General features: G+C 38.1%; 2 protein-coding genes and 1 long non-coding RNA gene across 4 annotated transcripts in view; 1 reads left to right on the forward strand and 2 right to left on the reverse strand.

Annotated features, from left to right (window-relative positions):
* Nucleotides 1-2264, reverse strand: part of LOC107584867 (ephrin-A2) — a 61601-nt gene extending 59337 nt beyond the window's left edge. Inside the window, exon 1 of the mRNA XM_016271630.1 lies at nt 1425-2264. Within this exon, the coding sequence (XP_016127116.1) occupies nt 1425-1534 (110 nt within the window). The 5' untranslated portion in view covers nt 1535-2264. The remainder of the gene's footprint in view (nt 1-1424) is intronic.
* Nucleotides 2265-6042: 3778 nt separating this feature from the next.
* On the forward strand, nt 6043-7660 carry LOC107584887 (uncharacterized). The gene is made up of 2 exons (XR_001609192.1): nt 6043-7511; nt 7557-7660. It is a non-coding gene; the product is annotated as an uncharacterized lncRNA (long non-coding RNA).
* Nucleotides 7661-7821: 161 nt separating this feature from the next.
* On the reverse strand, nt 7822-20599 carry LOC107584874 (polypyrimidine tract-binding protein 1-like). 2 transcript variants are annotated; one of them, XM_016271649.1, is made up of 16 exons: nt 20529-20599; nt 19503-19556; nt 18506-18533; nt 13534-13600; nt 12991-13163; nt 12747-12893; nt 12478-12633; nt 11432-11542; nt 11160-11340; nt 10977-11057; nt 10737-10888; nt 9761-9794; nt 9010-9102; nt 8699-8915; nt 8545-8622; nt 7822-8456 (listed from the first exon to the last, which is right to left on the reverse strand). In XM_016271649.1, exons 1-16 carry the CDS (start codon nt 20534-20536, stop codon nt 8324-8326), a joined length of 1713 nt encoding a protein of 570 aa, XP_016127135.1. In that variant the 5' UTR covers nt 20537-20599; the 3' UTR covers nt 7822-8323. The 2 variants fall into 2 exon arrangements, with proteins under 2 accessions (XP_016127135.1, XP_016127128.1); XM_016271642.1 differs by having other exon boundaries at nt 18506-18536.
* Nucleotides 20600-21772: the final 1173 nt, after the last annotated feature.

A 21772-nucleotide genomic window follows, 5' to 3' on the forward strand; every position in this document is an offset into this window, starting at 1 on the left:
ATTAAAAGTAGTAAGACAAACTTATCTTTCCAGTGCTGATGCCGCACACTCTCCTATTGCAGTCTTTGATCTTGAAATTAGCTAATAATTAATCAAATGCAGGAGTCAGCTACGGAATTGTGTCACCAGCAGTGCAGAGCTTGCTCAGGCCTGTTGTCGCTCTATCCTGACGAATGACAGAATTGGTCCGTTTAGAAACTTTGCTGTGTGAAAGCGAACCGCACCAAGAACCTGTTGTCGCTCTATCCTGACGAATGACAGCTGTGACAGCTAGTGGAATCCCGGAAAATAAACCGTGGAACTTTGACCAATGAGACAACAGTTTACTCGCGCGTGACTTGTTTTAACAAATTTGGTCCGTTTAGAAACTTTGCTGTGTGAAAGCGAACCGCACCAAGAACAAAAATCAACATTGTAATACTTTTAATTCCCGTTTCGGAACAAATCAATTGATCTACAGGTGTGAAAGCACCCGAAGACAACGGCCTGGTGTCAAGAAGGGCAGCTGAACAGAAGCCACTTCTCTCCAAGAAAAATGTCAAGGACAGACTGAAATTCTGCAGGAAGTACAAGGATGGACAGCAGAAGACTGGTGCAAAGTTATTTTCTCTGATGAAGCTCCCTTCCGACTGTTTGGGACATCTGGAAAATCGATTGTTCAGAGAAGAAAAGGAGAACGCTACCATGAGTCCTGTGTTGTGCCAACAGTGAAGCATTCTGAGACCATCCATGTGTGGGGTTGCTTTTAACCAAGGGAGTGGGCTCTCTCATAATTCTGCCCAAAAACACTGCCTTGATTAAGGAATGGTACCAAAGCGTCCTGCAAGAGCTACTTCTTCCAACAATCCATGAGCAATTTGGTGATGATCCATGCATTTTCCAGCACAAAGCAAGAGTGATGAAGAAGTGGCTCGGAGATTATTACATTAAAAATTTTTTTACTACAGAACCTGTGGTCAGTCCTCAAAAGGCGAGTGGACAAGCAGAAGCCCACAAATTGTGATCAACTCCGAGAACTAATAAGGCAAGAATGGATCGCCATCAGTCAGGATTTGGTCCAGAAGCTAATATCCAGCATGCCAGAGCCAATTGCAGAGGTTATGAAGAACAAGGGTCAACACTGTAAATATTGACTCATTATATATATTTTTTGCCAATAAAAGCCTTTAAAACTTATGATATGCTTATGTTTTTCAGTATACCATAGAAACGTGGAAAAATAATCTCCGAATACTGAAGCAGCAAACTTTGCAAAACACAAAATTTATGCCACTGCCAAAATTTTGGTCATGACTGTACAGATTCATTGGTAAAAAATGTAGCAGATAATAACTAACACATGATGTAAAGTAAATTGTAACGAGACCAATCAGTTTTAAGCACTGAATATTAAAAGAGCCTGCCACAGAGTAGCCTACACTCACCTGGAGTTTGAACTGTTCCAGTAGACCGCGTGTCTGTCTGAGATGATCCGGTCGTCCGACCATACGGAGACCCAACACACTACCGTAAAAACCACCAGCGGCAACTCCATTTGAGTTGTTATACTAGTCCTCACCTCCAAACGAAAATTCACGGTCGTTTATTTCAGTGGCAAATTTTCAAATACCTGCTTGCTTGAGTGAATGTATATACGCAGTTTTGTACATCATAACAAGACATGTAATCCAGAGCGATGTTCATTCCTTCCGAGCGAATGAGCCGCTTACTTCATAAAACTGCATACATTTGATGTTCTTTTTAGGGAAAAATCCATTACAATTGTTTCTTATGCTGCAGAAGGTCTCCAATGCGGTCCACGGTAATTTTCTAGCGCTCTGTCAGAAATCCGTCCATCATCTAAACGCGGGACAGTGTGATGCGCTTCTCGAGCCTCCTACAGTGATGCTCCCCGTTTGCAGCGCTGCAACTTCCAGATACCTCTACCCCATGTGGTCTTCACGAGAAGCACACATGTAACACATCCCCGTCTGTAACGCACGCCTTTCTGATTCGCGTTTCCTCAGCGCTCCATCTTATTCGCACAAGTTGCGTGTTAGTTGTTGGCGGAATCGTGCTGTTTCAGGCTCGCTCCAGTTGATAAGCAGATATCCTACGCACATCTCAAGCCGTTTGCACGAGTCCTCTCTGTCCTGTAGGAACAAAGGCAATTTTGCCCCATTCTGCCTTAGGCATCTCTGCTATTGCTCACTCTTTGGATCAGCTTTGCGGATCTGCTAAATGCTTAGCTTCGATTGACTAAATCGTGTAAGCTTTCCAAGGCATCTAACTCGCGCACTTCGTAATTCATCGGTTCATCCTAAATCTGATTCGTGGGCGACAGTTATCATCAGCGGTGTACCTTCAGGAGGGGGCGGGGCCTACACGAGCTCTCTTCAAACTCACCTCTGCAATTTACTTTGTCATCTCAAGATTACTCATATGCGTCTTTAAATTGCTTTCTTGAGCATGTTAGCGCCTTCTTTTTACAGCAGTTATCAACTGTTGCCCACAATAACATTTAAAATCCCTCATTTGTGCAGGCTATCTGGTACATCAGCTTTGAAGCTGCTTGTTTTCAAACTTTTTTTATTAACAAAAACAAGATTTTAAAAAAAGTCACCACATTTCTGTGAAGGATAGGTTCAATAAATACAACATAAGAAATGGCAATTTATATGTCGTACATTTTCATTATTGCTCGCTCTCATTTTAAGTAAAGTAAAAGTTCACCCAAAAATGAAGAAATTGCTGAAAACGTACTCATCCTCAGGCCTTTCAAAATGAGTTTTTTCTTCATCAGAATTATTTGGAGAAACGTAGCATTATATCACTTGCTCACCAATCTTCTGCAGTGAATGGGTGCCGTCAGAATGAGAGTCCAAACTGCTGATAAAAACATTACAATAATCAACAAATAGTCCACATGACGCCAGTCCATCAATTAATGTCTTGTGATGTGAAAAAAAATGTTTGTAACAAACAAATCCATAAAGGCAACTTTAAACCATTGCTTCTGGCCAAAATATGACTCCGTAATCCATAATAATACTTCCTCCAGTGTTATCCTCTCGCATCAAAATCTACCAACATATTTGTTTAGAACTGGTTTGGAATTGATCTATGCATATTTCTCTCCTGATTCAGAAAAGTTGGCTTGCTTTTTAACAAGAGCAAGAAATAATATGGATAAAGGACTTGTCTTTTAGCCAGAAGCAGCAGTTTGAAGTTAAAAACATCTTGATGGTTTTGTTTATTACATCCTTTTGCGTCACAAGATTTGAATTGATGGGCTGGAGTTCTGATGGCACCCATTCGCTACAGAAGATCCGTTGGTGGTTAAGTAGTGTAATCCAAAGAAACATTTATCTTGGATAGCCTCAGAGTAAATTTTCAGCACGTTTTCTTTTTCCTTTGTTATATAATTTCTATATATTTATAAATAAGTAATCCTTCAGTTTCCTTGAAAGTTTGCTGGGAGAACCACTGCTCTATTCATATTTAAATGGATCAAAAAAATTCAATGAACTACATTTCCCTTTGCTTAACTACCTTACCAATTTACTGAAATGTCAAGCAGCAAATAGCATTGGTGGCAAATTATTTAAATATCTGAAAAACCGAGTCTGGTATAGGGCTAGTAGATAGCTTTCTCAATAATATGGATTGGCTCCTCTTTAAATGAGCTGCTTTACCTGATCCAATAAAGAAATTCTCTCAACCGCGAAAAATGGCTGGCCCAATGCCATGCCTCTCAATTCTATGAATGCAGCAAAACTATGTTTTTCCTATGATTCGGTACCATTTAGGTTCCCAGTATATATTATATGTGTGTAGACAGACAGACAGGAGTGCTGGGTAGTAACTGATTACATATACTCTGGATTATGTAATCAGATTCCAAAAATGAAGTACTTGTAAATAGAGTAGAGTATATTACATTTTAAAATGTACACAATTCTCATGCTCTAATGCAGGGTGGTCCTAACTTGGTCCTGGAGGGCTGGTGTCCTGCAGAGTTTAGTTCCAACTTGCTTCAACACACCTGACTGGAAGTTCCTATGCCTAGTAAGAGCTTGATTAGCTGGTTCAGGTGTGTTTAATGAGGGCTGGAGCTAAACTCTGCAGGACACCGGCCCTCCAGGACCGAGTTTGGACAGCCCTGCTCTAATATAAATAACGTTTAATGCACGTTGATGACAAAGCATGGAATGTTTTCTTTTATAAATATGGTACACAATTAAATTCAAGTGTGTGATAAATGGGTTAGATCAAAAGTAATCTAAAAGCAATCAAAAAGTAGTCAGACTACATTACTTAATGTAATCCATATGTCACAAACTAGTTTTTGTAATGTAATTTTTTTTTATCAGTAATGGACCACAATTTGCAAGTAATCAACCCAGCACTGCACTCTACACATATATATTTTTTTATTTTTTTTTGGACCCACTCAACGTCCTGTCTGTTACGGTTCTGATGCCTCAATGATCTTAATCAGGTGGACATCTGAATTTTGGACCGGAATTTATTTGCATATGAAATCCATTTGCATATTTTGTTTATCATTTTGATTGCAGGGATGTGCAGCAGTGACATACCAAGGATTCTGACCCTGAGAAAAGCAGGCAATACTTTTAGAAAATGAGGAAGAGATAGGCAGACTGGCAAGAAAAAGTGATTTATAAAATAAGAATGATAGCCAGACTATTTTATCAGAACACACAGCCCATGTGAGCGAGTCTAGTCCCGTGACCTCAAGGGGAGCAGATTTATGATTAAACAGATTTGGTGTGGATTTATTCATTGGATGTTGGCTAAATTTTAACTCAACATATTCCAAGTCCTAACCTTTGATCTTCCCTTTCCTTCAACAAATTTAAATCTCAACTATTCAAAATCTTACATTTACCACCTGAACTAGGTATGTAGGTACTTAAATTTTCCCCAAAGGCTCTTGTAGATTCACAAACAGATTAACTTTGTTGTTGGCAATACAATCTTAAACCCTCCAACATGTTGCAGTGTGCTTATAATCCTGACAAAAGGTACATAAGCTTTGAGCACTTGACAAAAGACTTTTTAAAACATTTTACAAGCTCCTCTATAATAATAACAAAGACACTTAAAAACATTTTCCACAAGTATCAAAGCCCAAAAGGCACTGAAATGAAGGACCCCAGTTTCGAATTTTAAGCAAGTGCGCCACCTGCTGTTCAAGGATCTCCATATAACAATTAAGAGATCTTCATATTTTATACAAAATAAAATGCACTTGTATTAGTCCCGCTATACACTTTCCACTTTAAAAGTGCATATGGCTCCAGCTTAGTGTATCCAAACATGAAAAGGCTGTTTAACTATGGTAATAAGGTACAAAAACACTTAAAATGGCAGAGAAAAAAAACGTTTACATTAGCAATGCAGCATTATGTAAAAAAAATAAAAATAAATACATTTGTCATATTTCAGTCAAGACTGTGTACTGCATCTTCATATATACACACTTTCTTTTGAATATCCCAGTCCTAAAAAAAAAAAACAATACAATCTTAAACCCTCCAACATGTTGCAGTGTGCTTATAATCCTGACAAAAGGTACATAAGCTTTGAGCACTTGACAAAAGACTTTTTAAAACATTTTACAAGCTCCTCTATAATAATAACAAAGACACTTAAAAACATTTTCCACAAGTATCAAAGCCCAAAAGGCACTGAAATGAAGGACCCCAGTTTCGAATTTTAAGCAAGTGCGCCACCTGCTGTTCAAGGATCTCCATATAACAATTAAGAGATCTTCATATTTTATACAAAATAAAATGCACTTGTATTAGTCCCGCTATACACTTTCCACTTTAAAAGTGCATATGGCTCCAGCTTAGTGTATCCAAACATGAAAAGGCTGTTTTAACTATGGTAATAAGGTACAAAAACACTTAAAATGGCAGAGAAAAAAAACGTTTACATTAGCAATGCAGCATTATGTAAAAAATAAATAAATAAATTTGTCATATTTCAGTCAAGACTGTGTACTGCATCTTCATATATACACACTTTCTTTTGAATATCCCAGTCCTAAAAAAAAAAAAGTTCTAACTGAGCAACGTGAAGCTGTTACTCAATTCTAATAGTTTCACATTTAAAGCAAATTCATACACAGATTTCTCATTCTGTATCGGCAAACAGATGGTGAGAAACTAGTTAGTGAAGCCAATGAGTCGGAGGTCTCTCCAAAATATAGGAAGGTCGAAAAGAGAGGTTGTTAACCAGATGACTGATAGGAGCATACAGATGTAGAACGTGCAAAGGTCAGGATGTTTAATAACTTCAGAAATTAAGAGACAAAAGAGTAAAAGCAAGAAACAGAAAGATTTATTGAAGACAGAAAAAGTATGAGCATCTATATCAAAAGAAGGTTAAGCTCTCAAGAGGGCAATTACATTTTCAGACACAATGTGTTGGAATCTCTTTTAATATTGTGTAATAAAAAAAAAAAGGCTCTACACTGAGCTGAATGTCTGCTATAACCTTATCAAAATATACATGTTTGACGCAGAAATTACATTGATTTTCAATTACTTGTACAAAACTAATTATATACAGTAGCCCTCACCCACTCCGTTTCTCAACATTACATCCATACTGGGAAAAACAAGGAAGTTTAACTAACGCAATAGAAAGGAGCTCTGTTGCTACTTTAAGACTTTTGTTTGGTTCTGTTCTCAGATAACAGAAATAATAATTTGATACATACTTAAGGCCAAAAAAGCCTGCAATGTCTTCTCTAATTTGTAATAATTTCTTTTAAGATCTTGTTGCATTCTGTAAACAAAGGCAATAATATACACATACGCCTTCAATTTTTTTCCGCCTTCTGCCCACTGAAATCAAAGCGGTTGATAAAACAATGTCGCTGCACAGTAAAGATACAAGATATCAAAAACAGGCTCGCAAAACAGGGAAGATGCTTTGGTCCATTATGCTACTCTTCAGGAAAAAAAATAAAAAAAAACAGAAAAAAAACAAATTAATACCCACCCATACAAGCTTAACACCTCCAACACACCAATATTCTGCTAAATTGCAAAGGATAAAATAAACTAAGAATTTCCCCCCATAGTACAAGTTGAAAAGTAAAAGGGAATGTCTGCGCATCAAGACTCATGCCACAATAAACATGAAATGGATGCATCAGAAAGAACAAGGCCTTAATATTTCCCCCCACACAAAGAAGTGCTATAAACAGTCTGAAGTCTTATCACAGGTGTTGCGGTTCACACAAAACGTCACACAGGAGATTAAGACTCTGCAATGCTAATATTCTTTAACACAAAAGGCAAGTGACAGAAATGGACACAGTAGAAACATGCGCTCTGGAAGGTCCAAATTAACGGTTTACAAGTTCATTATAACTCGTGAACTTTACTTCCTTTGCCACACTAAACATATAACCAAAATGATGTAAAGCAGTTGCAAGCGGTTTTGTAATCAACAAAACTTTCAATAAGCAACAGGGAAAAGTGTGTGTGTGTGTGGGGGGGGGGGGGGGGGGGTCTAGACCCAGAGAGTGCAGCAAGCCAATGCCCAAAAAGATGATACAGTATACAAATGCGTGAGACTTATATGGAATGAAACTAAAGAATATAGAATATCTTAGAAAATGGTAAATAAGGAGTAGGAATCACATATATAGAATAACTATATGCAAAATAAGCTGTGACAGTCAGGTACAAAACCAAAGCCTGTAAGGAACTCTGAACTAGTTGATGCCTTTCACAGGAAAACATTCCTGCTCTTTCACTAGTCAAATTTAAACAGACCACCTGGGAACATCAGGCAGTCTTTTGTGTGTATGAGGTTAATGGTTCCTGCAAAGAAGCCAAAAACATCAAGACATTACTAAGGCCATTAAGAAGATATACTTTAAGCACCATGTAAGGCACAGTTGCTTTTTTTGGAAAGGCAAATAGGAAATATCTTCGAAAAAGTTAATTATAGGTTCAAACAAACAAAACAAGGCTTTGCGTGCGCAACCTGAAAGGGCGCGGCTTTCCGCAGAGGCACAAGTGTAAACTATGCAGCATCTATGATCCAAAACTGATGTGTGCCAATGATCAACTAAATCATGACAAACTGTCTGAGAAAAGGTACTATCAAAACCCAAGTCATGTTGGGTTTAAAGTGGAATTACAAATAGACATACATATTTGAATATAGATATAATAAAGGAATGATGAAGTGTGTGTTGTGGAAAACATTTGTCCACCGTGATATAAATTGTGGAAGGCTTAAAGTTTGGTCTAAAGTGACAGTCCTTTCACCTTCTCTAAAACAAAAGCCTCCATCAGATGGTGGACTTGGAGAAAGACACTCTGAGGTGATGGTTCTCTCCCAGGTCGTGATTGTGAAATTTGATCAGAGACTCGATTGCTTCCTCCACAGAGCCCAACTGGATAAGAGCCATTTTTCGGTCTTTTCTGAAAGAATTGACAACATTTTAAGACTTAGACTTCCAGGAAATATCATGGCAACATCTGTAGAACTCAAATTTGTAGAATGTCTTACTGGAAAAACTTGAAGGCCTTAACCACAGCTCCTGAACTTAGAAACAAGTCTCTGAGATGATCCTCAGTGACAGAAGGTCTGCAAAGAGAAGACATTGGTGTTAAATAAGTCAATGCTAAAGACTACCAAACAGATTGAAGTTTAGTGGACTCACGGTATATTGGAAAGATGGAGAGTCGAGGAAGGAGGGAAGATGTTGGAGTAGTTCTTGGAGCCTGGCTTTTTGAAACGGTGAAGAGGAGAGCTGCTGTAGTCCTTGGTGAGCCCCTGATCCTCATGGCCTTCACGTGGCAGCTGCACAGTGGTGTGTTTGGAGAGAGTGGCCCGCAAAGCCTTACCATACAGTTTCTGCCCATTCAAGTGGCTCATGGCTAAAAAGGACAAGACAGGTTAGTGTTGCAGAATCAAGCTTCTTAGAAAAATTCAAGTTACTAAAAGTTAAAATATGAAGAGCATTATGAATACCTAGCTGGGCTTGGGTTCCATCAGACATCTGCACCAAAGCATTCTCTTTCTTGTTGAATAGGATCTTCACTCTCATGACATCACCATACACGCCTACAAAAAATAACGATAGCTACGTGAGGACCTGATTACTTTGAGCGGATAATTGATTACAACCAAAAACTACTTTTCACTTTAGTATCTAGAAATTAAGTAATTTTATGGTTAAGTAAGGCATGCAATACTGTTGGTAAGAGACTATTTCTATTTTGGCCAACCTCTACCTAAACAAAATTCTATTAAAACAAACACAGATCGACACTTTTGGAAAGATGTACTCCAAAAGAAATCTTGAATGGTTTTAATACTACGCTTGGGACTGGGGGGAAATTTGTACTTTAACTCTGATGATTGACAAAATATAAGAATCAAACGTACAGCTTTCTAAAGATAAAATGTAATATTCAATGTGCCTTTATTGAGAGGGCATGGCATTCATATAATAGGTAAAAAGCTGCTTTAAACTGGATACCACAGCAAGTTGGCCAAGGATTAGTTCACACTAAGCAACTAATATGAACATGATCTCACATGATGTATAGCTGTTGGCAATAGATATTTAGCATCTGCCAAATGAAGGAGCCTAAAAAGCTCCAGCTGATATGCCATTTCCTCTAAAACCCCACATATACAAACCAAAGTACACATCTTAGATGAAGCTAAAATATGAAACAAAAAGGTAATAAAAAAGGAGATACCAATGATAACATACCGAAAAGAATAAAGAGGCATTGGGGCGTAACGCTCTTAAGACAGCAGAGGAAGGCAGCGTAGGGAGGAAGGGACAGGAAAAGATCGGAGGCAGGACAGTGGAGGTTGAACATGTCCACAGCGAGGCAGTTCCACAGGAATGGCGAAAAACGGTGGTAGGATCATGAAGGTGGGTGATATTGTTCATGATGGAAAGGTGGGGGAAGGGTAGAGGTAAAGGAGGAGGATATCCGACAACAGTGATGGTGGGTTGGGGATGTTGTTGTGTGTTGGTTGTACAGCAGATAAACAAATTGTATATGTATCCAATATTTGCGTGAATTGGGACCCATATTGTTTGAGTTGGTAGGGAGTTTAACATTAACAAACATTATAAAAAAAGTGGTGCAATCAGTCGGCAAAAGATTCCAGGTCGAGGTATTAAAATAATAAAAATGGGGAAGGGGAATGGGGAGGGAGAGAAACAAGAAAAAGTTAAAAAAAAAAAAAAAACAAGGTCAGTATACACAAAGAAAAATTTAGTGTTCCATTCAGCAGAACTTGCTAAATTAAATACATTTTACTATAGGAACACTAAGAAAATAAAAGAAAGGAGAGAAGATTAACAATGAAATACAGGAAAGATAGAGACTACATATACTCATAGCTCTAAAGAAACACTAGAAACGAAAATGTTTTAGATGGCTTCAGACAAGAATCAACAAATATTAAGAAACGGTTGACATGCATGTTTGTATAATAGCAAACGAGCCTCCACACTGTCATAAACGCACAGTACATGATTTGAAGAGCTCCAGAATTATTTTGTTAATCACTAGATGCCATCTAATTATTTCCCACCAACACCTTCTTTTCTCCATTTTAGTCTATCAACTATACAGTTCTAACCAAAATCATGTCTGGCTTACTGAAACATAAACCAGAGCCTAATGAACTAACAGCTAAGCGAATTTAAACTACTCAAAAAAGGGACTAACCTCAGGGTTAAGGTTGCTGACCAGCAGGACACTGTTTCCTCCAGCAGCGAGACCAGAAAGACTCAGGCGTCCTGCTGCAGCAGCAGCCGCGGCGGCACCGTGGACACCGAGCGATGCAAGAGCCCCGGCAGGCATACCCTGCAGAGACAGACCTGTGGGAGGGACACCCGTCATTATACCGCATGTATAATACGCTGAGAAACTGTGCCACTGCAATCCATTATAAAGGCTGTGACCGACCTGCTGCCTGCTGAATGGCAAATGTTGGTGGGAAACCATGAGCCCCAGCATATGGTGATGCAGAGATAATACCAGGAGCAGCTGAGAGAGGGGAGAAAATTTTAAATAAATTTGCAGTTTGTGATTTTATGCGTGAAAACACCATTTATTAAAAATACAGCAATATAGTAGATTAAGGTTTACTCAAGGCAGCTGCAGCCATCGTCTGTGCATTGAGGGCGGGATGACTGTCTCCTGTAGGTAAGTCAGGGCGAGTGTAGTCTCTGCTCTTATCGTTGTTGTACTTAACATTCAAGCTGGTGAGCTTAGAGAAACTGATGCGAAGGGTACAGCAGGCATTGTAGATGTTCTGTCCATCTAAAGACTGTTGAACGTGAAGCCAAATGATTACAGGGTTCAGAAGGGATTTAGCTGCCCAATCATCCATTAAGATATTGATCCACTGTGCCACTTACAAGTTTTGCATGCTGAGAAGTCATTCCGTCTGAGTACTGGACCAGTGCTTGGAACTGGTTGTTTTTGGTAAAGGTAATAATCTTCAAAACTGTCCCAAACTTTGAGAAGATCTAAGTAGGGGGGATTAAAACAAATTTAGCATTTTGAAGAGCGTTTTGATATTTCCCCCTCAATTTAGTTTGAAGTAGTGGTTAAACGTATCGTAGTTGATCCGTACGGACCAAGCCCCACGGTTCAGCACGCATGTGATCCATGTGAATTGCAAAATGTAACCATAATAGAGTATAAGTTTATAATTTGTTCGTATTTACACAAGCAAATTTGAATCAATTCCAGAGAGAAAAGGCGAAATGGAACTCGAGTCGTTACTCGCGCACAGCCGCACACACACATTTCAGATGGTTCCACTTCAGATTCAACACCGAACTGAAGCCTCTGAACAGACACATACAATTATGACATAATACCTATCTTGACAATCATTCAGGTAAACGCAGTCAGTTACGTCTCAAGTGAATGAAAACAGTTGAGAAAGAAAACGGATGTGATGTGTATCATTATATCGGATCCGTGCATCAGGTCTTAAAGGGACAGCGGCCTATAAATACTGTTGCCGTCATGAATGATCATCAAACAACAAAACAGCTGTGATAAAAATCTATATTTAATTTATACCGTGAACACTATGCAGTGTTATTTTCCCTAATTACTACATCTCTGTATTTGAATACTACCAACCTTATTTTATTTGTAACATATTCTGTTGTATTTATCAATGCTTGTAATTTGTGTATTTGTTCTTATGATTAAAGAGACAAGAGAACATCCATTAAAATTTTTAAACTTTAGTTAACCTAGTAGTATTTGCTGTGGTATCGAAGTACTTCGCTTTAAGTAATAAATGGAAAGCAAGTTAAATTGAAATATTTTTCTTTTCTTGCTGATCCGAAAAATTATCCGATCCATGGGTTAAAAAAACTGTAATGTTATCTTAACCGTGAGATTTGTGATCCGTTGAACCACTAGTTTGAAGGGGAGTTAGCACCTGGTGAAGAACATCAAGAGTAACTGGGTAGAAGAGGTTTTCAACAATGACTCTCAGTACAGGGCTTTGGCTGCCCATGCCTGCTCCATCAACAGTGCTCAAAGACATGCTTCCTGTCTGGACCGCATTGACTGCCTGCAGTGCTGCCTGTGCTCTCTATGGGAACGGAGGGGGCAGAGAACAAGCATACATTATCAGTCTTGAACAAGCCATTTATATTGAGTAATTGCCCTTGATTGATCGCCTAATGTGATGTAATTTGTACTCACAACTTGGTTGGGTGAGTTGTCAGTCTTTAGCTCCTTGTGATTGGAATACTGCATATAGATCGGGTGGTTGCGGATGACAGGGGTGACAGAGGAGTAGTAGCTGACCATGGTCTGTGCTGACTCCTCAGTGTTCATCTCCAGGAAGGCCTGTGAGGAGATAATACAATAACACCAGGCACAATGTTGTACGTCAAAGCAGGGTAATCATATTTTGTGGGAAATGAAAGGAAGCGGCAATTTTTACCTGGTTCTTTCCTTTCAGCATCAGAAGATTGGTCACTTTGCCAAAAGGAAGCCCCAAAGAAATCACTTCTGCTTCATTTATGTCATTTGGCAGTTTGCGTACATGAATGACTCGTGAAGGAATGCCTGGGCTCCTGATGTCCCCTTTGAACTTCTTGCTGTCATTACCATTTGCTGACAGGAAGAGACAGTCTCAATTTCATTTCATTCCCAAGAATGTCAATACTAAAAAGTTTGAGGTTGGTAAGAATTAGTAATATAGTTTAAGTTATGCAACATTATTCATGTGATTGGCAAAGCTGAATTTTCAGCAGCCATTACTCAGGTCTTCTGTGTCACATACTTCAGAAATACTAATATGCTGATTCACTGCTTAAGAACACATTTCTTGTTATTACAATTATGTTAATGTTAACAGTTGTGCAGCCTAATATTTTTTTGTGTAAACTTTTTTTCAGGATTCTCTGACGAGCAAAGTTAAAAAGAATAGCATTTGTTCGAAATCAATTTGATCTACTTTTGATAAAAAGTCAAAAATGCCTACCTGCTCCAGAGCTCATTATATAAGGTCCGTTAGATATGCAGGAGGAAAAGAGTTCGTCAGATCCTCTCTGAAAGGACAAGGGAAGTGGTTCATTAAGCAGGATGCATTTACAAGGTTTGCAAAATAGGACACTCAAAACAGAAGAACCTAAACACACTGCAATACCATTAGATGTAAACCACCTGAACAAAAATAAATGTCACGTAACTGACAAAATGTGTTTTGTCAACATTTAACCCAACCGCTGGGTTTGTCCATATTTAACCCAGCATTTTTGTATATTTACATGTTATAACTTAATTCCTGATTGTTTTGCGATCATATCTTTTGTTATGTTCATGTATTAAACTGAGACGATGCGCATCAGTTTTAGTGGAGGAGAGAAAAAAATTAAATAAAATAAAAAAAGCATTTCAAACAGTCCTCACCTCTGCCGAAATGCCTGCTAAACGCAGCTCAGTTGTGCAGCACGAGAGCGATCAAAATGTCGGAGTGAAAGTGCAGAAAAGCAGTGTTTATTTCGTGCACAACTTCAACAGGTAAAGCTGTCAGCTGTGTGGATATTGGCAATATCGTTAACAATTCTCATTTATAATATGGCTTCTTGATATCAAGATCTTATGCATGAATGGGTCTATATGCTGTGTTCTGTTAATGCATCAATTTCATATTAGCCTGATTGCAGCGCACTTGCCGTCCAGTAATCGCAATAAGCTTTGTTACTTTAATAAACAAAGTATGAGCTTTAACATTCTGCTAAATTCATAATGAAATTCATACAATAAATACGGTTTTGGTGCTCTTTAATGCAGCAGGCGCAATCGATTTAGCACCTCAGTTCAAGCGGCAAGTGAACCCATTATATCTTCCTCTACTATTGAAATGTCTCATGTAATCACTCATTCCGTGTCAAACTGCAGAAAATGTGAAAAGCTTGTAAACAATGCCATGTAACAATACATTTACCTCAGAATAGCCATTGGGCATCCATAAGCTTATCAATCAGCTAGAAAAAAAACAAACTATAAGAGGAGGAGCATTTTTCTATATTTATTCACTACTGCATACTAATATTTTTACTTAACCGGTTATCTACATGATCTAAAAAAAAAAAATATAAATAAAAAAAAATAAAAAAAGTAAGATTGCAAGCTAAAGATAAGATTCAACATCCTATAAAACTGCATGATACTAAAAGAAAAACAGACTGGCTGTGTGAGAGATATGACAACATTTCTATAGCATGCATTGAGGAGGAACCCAAACTAACACTGTAAAAAGTGATCAGTTGACTTTTCTTTACAAAATTGAGGAAACCCGTTGCCTTAAAATTAGGTAAATAAACTTAATGTATAATTAAAGAAATGCATTAAGTGAACTTGACAATTCTGAGTTACACTGACAAATAACAGTTTGAAAATGTGTTCACTATTTTAAGTTGGACTAACTTAAATTTATTAAATTGCGATTAGTTAAAATTGTGAATCTACTCAACTTAAAACGAATAAGTTAATCTGAGTTCTGTCTACTTAATTAAATAGAGGAAACCCGCTGCCTTGAAAATATTAAGTAACCACAACTTATTGTATTTGTGTAATTACAATTAACTTGAAACTGATTTGATGTAATCTTATTTTATTGATTTCTTTCAAATTGAAGGCTACTAATGCAATTCTCAAAAATACGAAATTGTTCAAAACGGACAGCACACAAACATTTCCATGAAGCATGGTCAAAAGCAAGTCAACTCACCCTTATTTATATACAGCACTTCAATACGAGTTCGTCAGATCCTCTCTGAAAGGACAAGGGAAGTGGTTCATTAAGCAGGATGCATTTACAAGGTTTGCAAAATAGGACACTCAAAACAGAAGAACCTAAACACACTGCAATACCATTAGATGTAAACCACCTGAACAAAAATAAATGTCACGTAACTGACAAAATGTGTTTTGTCAACATTTAACCCAACCGCTGGGTTTGTCCATATTTAACCCAGCATTTTTGTATATTTACATGTTATAACTTAATTCCTGATTGTTTTGCGATCATATCTTTTGTTATGTTCATGTATTAAACTGAGACGATGCGCATCAGTTTTAGTGGAGGAGAGAAAAAAATTAAATAAAATAAAAAAAGCATTTCAAACAGTCCTCACCTCTGCCGAAATGCCTGCTAAACGCAGCTCAGTTGTGCAGCACGAGAGCGATCAAAATGTCGGAGTGAAAGTGCAGAAAAGCAGTGTTTATTTCGTGCACAACTTCAACAGGTAAAGCTGTCAGCTGTGTGGATATTGGCAATATCGTTAACAATTCTCATTTATAATATGGCTTCTTGATATCAAGATCTTATGCATGAATGGGTCTATATGCTGTGTTCTGTTAATGCATCAATTTCATATTAGCCTGATTGCAGCGCACTTGCCGTCCAGTAATCGCAATAAGCTTTGTTACTTTAATAAACAAAGTATGAGCTTTAACATTCTGCTAAATTCATAATGAAATTCATACAATAAATACGGTTTTGGTGCTCTTTAATGCAGCAGGCGCAATCGATTTAGCACCTCAGTTCAAGCGGCAAGTGAACCCATTATATCTTCCTCTACTATTGAAATGTCTCATGTAATCACTCATTCCGTGTCAAACTGCAGAAAATGTGAAAAGCTTGTAAACAATGCCATGTAACAATACATTTACCTCAGAATAGCCATTGGGCATCCATAAGCTTATCAATCAGCTAGAAAAAAAACAAACTATAAGAGGAGGAGCATTTTTCTATATTTATTCACTACTGCATACTAATATTTTTACTTAACCGGTTATCTACATGATCTAAAAAAAAAAAATATAAATAAAAAAAAATAAAAAAAGTAAGATTGCAAGCTAAAGATAAGATTCAACATCCTATAAAACTGCATGATACTAAAAGAAAAACAGACTGGCTGTGTGAGAGATATGACAACATTTCTATAGCATGCATTGAGGAGGAACCCAAACTAACACTGTAAAAAGTGATCAGTTGACTTTTCTTTACAAAATTGAGGAAACCCGTTGCCTTAAAATTAGGTAAATAAACTTAATGTATAATTAAAGAAATGCATTAAGTGAACTTGACAATTCTGAGTTACACTGACAAATAACAGTTTGAAAATGTGTTCACTATTTTAAGTTGGACTAACTTAAATTTATTAAATTGCAATTAATTAAGTGTACACTCAATGGCCAAGTGATGCTTATGGTCCATGATATTGGAACAGATTCCGTGAAATAAACAATTCTTTGTGACTGTACATTTCAAGTTGGAAAAGACGTTTAGATCCCGGGTCATCTACAAGATTGATTCAAATGCTGATAGAGTCAAGAAAACATTAGACAAACATGACCGTATGATTGAAATGTCAAAATGTAGGAAAAAAAAAAACACACACACAAAAAAAAAAGCGCGTTTATTCTGTGGCACCAAAAACTTTTTTTTTCTTAAGGAGCCAATGGCTCCTTACTCAATTTTTTTTGTCTGGAGCCCTGCTGTAAGGGTTCAAATATAATCCGACACAGAATTATAGAAAGTCATGTGACAAAGATTTGCATCCGCCTAGCCAACATCTGATTACACAATCATTAAGATGACGCAATTAGAATACATTTCCAAAATGACAAAAATCTATTTTCTTTGCCTAATGGTTACAACTATTCGTGGCCCAGGCATCTATACACAAGAGCACTACACAGTTTACTGCTGGTAAAAGCAGAACAAAGAAAAAGAGAAAGGCAAACAGAGGCAGCTGTGTCCTGCCATAACACTAATACAAAGTCTCTCACTCAAGGCCAAGTTGGAGTCACTTGGCTGGCCAGTGGAGCAATGAGCAAATCATTCAACATCACTCTCTTAATAAACCACTTCAAATGGCTAGTCTCTGCTGAAGTGGTCACATGCGCTGGCTAAGCCAAAGCCTTTACACCATTACCACAATGCATGTTCTGTTCCAGCCCAAAGGAAAGCATTTTTACCAAAGCTGAACGCCTGGTCCTCGGACTGAGGCCTACAGCATAAACACAATCAATAGTGTGACACTACATTCCTTCCAGCTAAAACCTGCAGGAGTCAGGTTTCAACACCCCTTTCACAGAGCAGTTATGACAGGAAAGCCTTCTCTGGTTGAACCATCCATTGTTTTCGAGTGAGACACCCACCCAACTCCAGCATTTCCTTCCTCTATTTTTAACTGTGGGGCACTGTAGCTCGAGCACTCGCTTAGGACAGGAGAAAAAAACAAAGCAGAGAACCATGACTCCCACACTGGTCTCTAGGAGCTCAAGACTTGCAGGTGCCAACATGTTTACATTGACAAAGTGCAAGCCTCCTGGGTGAGAGCACAGTCGGTGTTGAATAAAGGGGGTCAGGGAGACAGGAATGCAACCACAGCATTCCAGCCACAGTAATTAGTGCTCAGACTCCGACAGGGCTGCGACTCAATCTACTACATCTCTACTCCTCACATGTGTAAAAGACATCAGGGGGAAAAACAGCAGGCGGTTCTCTGCGCTCAAACAAGTGCAAATGAGTGTGAAAAAAGCAATACTGTAAACTAATAACTGTATGCAGCAAAATCACAAGTAAATTCCCCAGGTCACCATTTACGAATTGTCTACAGAACAATTACAAGATTTTAGTGTAGGCTGCTACTTTCACCTTTGGGTCACTTATCACAGTGACTGTTTAAACAGTAGGTGACCTTTGACTAGAGTAATTACAGTCGCAGGATCAAATGCAGATGGGACAAGAATTTCAGGCTCAGCAATTTAGAGTGGTTCCCTTTGTCTCAGCAATTTAAGAAAAGAGGAAGGTATAACCTCTAAAACCAGATATACAACCAAAACTAGTATTGTTATTGAACACCTGCAACAAACAATTAGGGAAAAAACAACATTTATCGATTTAAAAAAAAAAAAGTTTGAAAAATAAATTGACATACCTTTGTGCCGACTGTTATATCATGGACACTGCTACAAAAGAACAAAAGTTAAACAGAATATTAGAAAATACAGAAGTCTTGATGCTAAAGTACATTTGATGGCAATGCAGCAAAAGACAGGTCTATGCAATATTTTAAGTTGCGATGCAATAGAAGCCGAGACAATAGTTTCTTCCGTATTGTGACGTAACTGAGTGAAACCGACTATTGGAAAAAAGGGGAAAAAAAAGCAGGGTGGGCACTTGGTTCTACCCATCAGTTGTTGATTGGACGGAGGCAAATTTGAATAAGACATGTAGAAAGGGGTGGGGTTTAAGTGTAGTAAATGATTTAAGTTTGTCATTTCATCAGAACATTGACTTACGGTTGTAATAAATTGAGGCAAAAAAAAAAAAAACACAAAAAGTGCATTTGCATTTTACGCTGACTTTGCATGCATTCTAAAAATGACCAAATCACTGAAGGTCACCAAGTCACTGCATTGCCAACAAAATCGGCAACACTTACTGAAAATGAATGATATCTGTTAAGAGTTCAACTTTATGCTGATAATCAGCAACAATGCAGTGATTACCAATGTGAGTGCAGACAGAACTGCCAGAAAGTTTGACACAGTGACTTGCCATCCTTCAATGATTTAATCAGTGTGAACAGGGCTCAAGATACTTACCGATACAAAAATGTCAAATGCTAATGTAGATTTATATTAGGTTACATAACAGATGATTTTTATTTTGAATATGGGCCCAGGAGGAACAACAGACGGCTGTTGTACAAAAGAAGGGTTACATTTTAAGGCTGCACCTTCTAGGCGGCAACCTGATACACAAGGCAAACAGTAAAACAAAGCAGGCCTGTTAAGCCACTCTTTCTGCCAATCAACAATATCAATGTTTTCACGCTTTTCTTGGAAATAGATCTTGAATTCTTCAGTTTAGGTCAATTCAGATGATAATGCAGTACAACCAGTGAATATTTATAGAAATGCAAAACTTACTCTATTTCAGTGACGTAACTGGATCCCAGAGGATACAGATCAGTCTCTAAACGGCTGCAGAAAACAAAAACAGGATTTTTTTTGGGGTCATGTTTTAAACCTGTACGCTTTTTCTAACTTCCATTGAATACAAAGAGAGATGTTATGCTCAATGACAGGTCTCGGTCACCATGAACTTTTATTGTAGACTGAAGGCTGTCGTTCTGCCTAACATCTCCGTTTCTGTTCTATTAAAGAAATTAATTTATAAAGGTTTGAAACATGGTGTGTAACATGACAAAAATGTACATTTTAAGCTCAATCTCCCCTGCGAACACAACGTGTACCTTTTATATTCAGCGTAAGCATGTGCATGCTTCTAAATAATTTTTTCGATTATCCTTACACGAAAAAATAAAACGTTATTATTCAAACCCTTAAATCAAGATTATTTCTGAACCACCAGTGACATCCTCACCGCGTCATTATGTACAACAGCCAACGTACTGTGCCCGGACTTTCGCACGTTTATCAAACGTACTTAGTAATGATTGAAACATATGTAACGTGCATCGACAATACAAACGAGAAAAGCAAGAATAAAGTTGAACTGGCATCGGTTTAGCAGGCTAGCAGGTAATTAGCTAGCCACCCAACAACAATGCGGAAACCGAGACACGTTGGTTGCCAAATAATGGCTGTTCTTTCGCTTCTGCACGTTACAAGACTCGTTTGATCTTTTCCGCTTGAGCGTAAGGTTAAAAAAATCCTGTAGTTCTAGTTCCCTTGTGTTTTATGAAGCTGTCTCAACTAGACGACTTGCAACAGGTTGCTGGTCAGTTTGGTCCAACTTTTGGGCTCTTCCGGCTCGGGAGACATGAAGAGCGGCAGAGGCGAGTCAAAAATCACCATTTCCACTTCACTTCGCGTCATTTAACACACTTTAAACGCGCATGATGTACTAAGTAACAACTATGTATAAAATATCCGAAGACAAAAACATGTTTAAGGGGTAACAAACTTGGAATGAGGGTGTTTTCAACTTACCCGTCCATGGCACTAACAAAACTACAGGTTGTCGTAGACGGGAGGTAGACCTGCTAGTATTTCTTATATCCTTACAAAATGGCGGAGGGGGGATTGGCGCTTGCTGATTAGTCCGTCGACCCTGGAGCGCCGAGTGTGGGAGGGGCTTCAAATGTTCTTCGACAACGGGATTGGACAGAAAGGCTGTCAATCTGGAGAAAGCGGTCGAAAAAAGTTTGCGAAAACTTTTCCCGGTTGCCACCATGAGAAATGAAGTGGAGGAGTGAACTGTGCTTGAACCCATTATCAGCAACGACAAGGACGAGGCTGTTCAGTCAGAGAGAAAAACAGTTTTTCACGACGCTTTGCTAAGATATTTAATTAGCTAAGAACAGTAAGGTTATAATGATATTTGAAGGTGGCATAAATCAGCTGATATTTAGTCTAAAATTTAAATATGACTTTATACTCTAGAAAACCTAAAGACACTGAGCAATTTAATTGATTAATTTCACCATTAACCACTAAGCACATTTAATTGTTCTACAATTTGGCTTAGTGTAAATTTTTCACCCAAAAATGAAAATTCTATCTTCAGGCTTTTTCAGTCTTCCGACTCCGAGTAACAAAAGGAGATACTTTGAGGAACTTGTCAGTTGTGTCCACATGAATGTCAGTGATTAGTTTGGTTAACAGCATTCCTCAAATAAATCTTTTGTGCTCCCACACAAGAAATAAAGCGTAGAAAGTGTATGACACTTGAATTGGAACAACACAGGATGAGTAAATGATGACAGAATTTTCATTTTTGGGTGAATTGTTACTTTAACTTAAGCCATTTTGTCATTTACATGAATGGGAAATGATAGCCTCATTTACTTTAATTCACCAAATTGTTTCTGCCTATGTACTCAAATTTAAAATCTTTGAGTCATTTATCTACCATCTTTGTGGAATGCTAATATAATCGGCATTGTCACTAGAATTTATGTGCCTGGGAAAAGGTTTAATGGGTGGGCCTCCCCTTCTTCAAGCCCAGTGAGTAGGCTATACCGTAGAATAGATAGAGGACCACAATGGGCCCCACTCATCACAGGGCCCAGGACAATGATCCGGTTGTTCCCCCCTGACACCAGTTCTAAATATAACATGACAGTAGTAGAGAGTAGCATCACTTTAGCCTACAAACTGCTGCTTCACAAGGTAATCAAATTAGATTTCAGCCTGCAGATGGCAACATTTACACACTCCAAAAGTTTTTTGAG

This window comes from Sinocyclocheilus grahami, unplaced genomic scaffold (genome assembly GCF_001515645.1).
Source record: "Sinocyclocheilus grahami isolate Dianchi unplaced genomic scaffold, SAMN03320097.WGS_v1.1 scaffold5.1, whole genome shotgun sequence".
Lineage (NCBI taxonomy): Eukaryota > Metazoa > Chordata > Actinopteri > Cypriniformes > Cyprinidae > Sinocyclocheilus > Sinocyclocheilus grahami.